Below are 4,111 nucleotides of genomic sequence, written 5' to 3'. Positions count from 1 at the left end.
CCCAGTGAAATAGGCCTCTCGTGGAGCCTTTGCAGAGTATATGGCCTTAGGTAGAATCCTGACTCCCATCCAGAATCTTATGAGGTGAGACATTCCCATTAGAAAGGACAAGCAGACCAGCCTGGAACAGCTAGAGCAACAGCAGATACAACTTCAAAGAAAGATCATCAGGAAAAAAACAAAACAAAAATGTCAGCATGACTGGCTACCACAAAAATAAGCAAGTTGTTTGTCAGAAGTGGTCAGGGCAAGCAATCAAGTTCCTTCAGGACAAACTCCCCCCTAAGACTGAAACTCAAAGGGAACCATGAGCAGGCATGTAAGCTTGCTGGCAACCACACTGGTGAGTGGAAGAGGGGGAAAGGCAGCAATGAAGAAATGGACTCAGTTCAACCACAATCCATTGACTCTCATCCTGGAGATGAGAGAGAGAACAGGAAGGGCTGATTGGTCCAAAGTGTGGTGAGACCTAGGGACACTTGAGCCCATGGATAAGGACATAGCCACAGAGGGCTAGAGCTAAGAGTGAAGCATCCAGCTGATATGAAGTGAGGGGAGATGCACAAGAACACCCAAACTTGCAGACAGTATGCATTTGACCTAGCTTCGATAGCTTAACAATCCGAACTTAACTAGAGGAAGATTACAAAAATAAAAATAAAATAAAGTTTTTTGGATAAAAGAAACGTGGGTAAATTGCTACAATTTGATGAACCTGACCTATACTCATGGAGGTAGTAACTCTAAATACCAACAGACAGGAAAGGAGTCTTCATATCAAAAACCAATGCTATCCCCTCTGTACACAGGGTAGATAGGGACGGGCAACTTAGATATTGGCTACCTAAAATGAGGGGGCGATAAAGGCACGTAGTGACTAGCTTACAACATTTCAAGGGTGAGTTTAGTTTAAGAGTGTGTCGGGGAAGAAAGAGTCCCCACTGAATAGTTGTTATCTTGTCTAGATAGGTCTGGTTAAAAGAGATGGGGATAAGATTCTTATAATTCATCAGTGAGAAATTCTTATCATGACTAATTGTGACTGTCACAATTGTAAAAAAATATAAAGAAACAAAGGACCCTAGGACCACCAAGGGAGAACCTAGGACCACAGCACAAGCAGATTGCGGGACCTTATCCAGAGAAGCAGCAATACCAGAGATGGAGGCAGAGATGGGGACATGGATAGAGGGAGCAGCTGAGGACTCTAGATTCATGGGAAGAGAGGGACTAAGAGATGGTGGCCATAAGGCAGACTTGCAGAATGCGCCCTTGGTGGGATACATTATTATATATGCTGAGTGCTTTTTGTTTTGTTTTTTTAAAAGAGCTAAAGTGAATAGAGAGAAATACTGTTACTGATGGTACATGGAGGGGAATGTAATCACGTGATGAAACAAGATGCATGATTTGTTGAATGTAAAACGGATGATCTGCCCTGTAAACTTTCACTCAATCCACAGTAAAAATTTAAGGGGAAAAAAAACACAACACAATTAAGAACACTGAATTTACAATGTTTTGCTTCTGTTGTTTTTTGGTGAATTGTTTTATTCAAGGGGAAAATAAAATAGAAAAGTAGCATAATACAAAAATACTGGCCTTTCTTGCAGTATGAAATAACAATGAAAAAAATAGGTCAACTTTGTTAGAAATAAATTCATTAAAACTTAAATATACTGTTTGTTGCTGTTAAGTGTCATCGAGTAGATCCTGACTCACAGTGACCCAGTATAAGGTTTCTGAGTAACAGCTGGTGGATTTGAACCACTGAACTTGTAGTTAGCAGTCTACTGCTTATCCTACAGCAAGCACCATACCTGGACCCCAATATGCTGTATAGAAAAACTAAAGCTGACCAGTTGTCACTGAATCAATTCTGAATCAAACCATTTGTTAGAGTACAGCTGCTCCACAGAGTTTTCAAGGCTGTGATCTTTCAGAAGCAGAGTTTGTGTTCTGTCTTTTGAGGCTCTAAATGGGTTTGAGATACCAACCTTGAGTACTACCCAGAGACCTATTTAGAATATGTAGTTTATAAGAGTTTCTAAGTAGGTAAATGGTAAAATCCATGCCAGAAGTATACTAAATATGATTATATCCATTAAATTATTAAATTCATAATGTAACTAACTCAATGATATTATTATAGTGTTCATTTTGTAAATAAGAATACTGAGATAAAAACAGGCACCAGTTACGAAGTAGCAAAGCCAGGATTCAAAACTCAAAATTCTCTCTCCTTAACTACTTAAGTACTTGTTACAAGGAAAGATAGTTTTTACTAGGAGAAACAAAAAGAGTGGAAAAATTCAACCTAATACTAGTTATAAAACACAAATTAAAACAACATAGAGCTATATTATACTTATTTGAAAAACCAAAGAAAAATGAAAAAACTCAACATTGATGATTCTTCAGAGATATATTATGTATGGGAGCTCTGGCAGCATAGTGGTTATGAATCGGGCTGTGACCTCAAGGTCAGCAGTTCGAAACTACCAGCCGTTCCGCGGGAGTAAGATGAGGCTTTCTGTTCCCGTAAAGATTTACAGCCTAGGAAACCCTGTACAGGGTCGCTATGAGTCGGAACTGACTCCATGGCACATAACAACAACAACAACTACCCAATAAAATTGTGTTGATTTTTTTTTAGAAAGCAATTTAGATACACATAACAAGTCTTGGAGTTCTGGTTTCATACTGTAGGATAAGCACTGGTGTGCTAGCCTTAAGGTCAGCCATTCAAACTCACCAGCTGTTCTTCAGAAACCCTATACAGTGTTACTACGAGTCAACACAAATTCAATAGCACTTAGCAACAATAACCAAGAGTCTAAAAACCAGTTACTATTCCTGATCTAATAATTTTATACCGAATATTAATTTAACAATATTCAAAAGTAGGGGGGAAGCTGTGAAAAAGAGAATGGCATTATTAATGTAGGAAAAAAGGGGAACAAGGTAAAGGTACTACTGAAAAATAAAACTGCAAACTAAATTATCAGAAACAGTTGTTAAGTGCCATCGAGTCAGTTCCAATTAACAGCAACCCTGTATAGGTTTTCCAAGGCTGTAAATCTTTTCAGGAGCAGAAAGTCTAATCTTTCTCCTACAGGGCGGCTAGTGGGCTAGAACCATGGACTTTGTGGTTTTCTATCCTGTGCATATCCTACATAGCCACCACGCTCCTGACAGAAACTGGTTGTAGTAATTATATGCCACGGAGTTTGGTCTGACTCATAGTGACTTTGGAAAGGGTTTCAGAGGCTATAAATCTTTAAGGGAACAGAAAGCCTCATCTTTCTCATGCGGAGACTCTGGCAGTTTCAAACTGCTGACCATGAGATAGCTAGCCTGACTCGTAACCACTACATTCCCAGAGCTCCTTAGATAGAAACTAGATATAGTATTATAAAAGAGTGTGTCAACAAGTTCAGGGAAAAAATCCCATTATCTTTTAATTCCGGTTTTCCACAAACTTTTTCAAATCTTCTTATATAGTTAGCAAAAATGATTAACTATGAGAACTATGTTGACATATATAAAGTACAAATGAAATGATAGTAAGTGAAAAGAGAATACATGCATACATGATTATACTTAATGTTAAAATATCAGTATTTAGAATCAGATGTCAATCTGATTAGTTGTGCCTACTTTGTAGATGAAAGAGTCATAGGTATTTCTCTGAAAAAAATTCAATCTTTCTCATTGCTATATCTCTGGAAGTATATTAAAACCATTAATAGATCAGATTTATTGCTCTTCTAAGATTTTATATTATTCTCAGAACTTATGCTGATTTGAGATTTCTGGTGATCAGATTTCACTATTATAAATGTGTACATATGAAGTTAGTGAGTGAGAAAGAAAAAGACATTTTGTAGATTTAACAAGCTAAATGGTTGTATCCATATATAGTACCCATTTAAGAATGTAAAAGGAGAAAACATGAAGAAATAGTTAGACTGTTAGCTTACCTGCTTTAGAGTTGCTATGAAACAAGTTATATATTCTACTGTGACTGGGTCCTCCACTGTAAGCTTATGACTCTGGCACTCCACACGGGCTCTGTTTATTACTACTCTAGCATCCGCAGTTAGTCCTA

General features: G+C 37.7%; 1 protein-coding gene across 2 annotated transcripts in view; it reads right to left on the bottom strand.

The window, feature by feature from the left end:
- The window catches only part of PSMA8 (proteasome (prosome, macropain) subunit, alpha type, 8), a 71,032-nt gene that overhangs the window by 39,394 nt on the left and 27,527 nt on the right, over positions 1-4,111 (bottom strand). For both annotated transcript variants that reach the window (XM_006835032.1, XM_006835033.1), the window contains one exon: positions 3,984-4,108. In XM_006835032.1, coding sequence (XP_006835095.1) covers positions 3,984-4,108 — 125 coding nt within the window. The remainder of the gene's footprint in view (positions 1-3,983; positions 4,109-4,111) is intronic.

The sequence above is a fragment of the Chrysochloris asiatica genome, unplaced genomic scaffold (assembly GCF_000296735.1).
Source record: "Chrysochloris asiatica unplaced genomic scaffold, ChrAsi1.0 scaffold00015, whole genome shotgun sequence".
NCBI lineage: Eukaryota > Metazoa > Chordata > Mammalia > Afrosoricida > Chrysochloridae > Chrysochloris > Chrysochloris asiatica.
The sequence above is the reverse complement of the archived record's forward strand: the minus strand, read 5'-3'. Positions and strand labels throughout refer to the sequence as shown.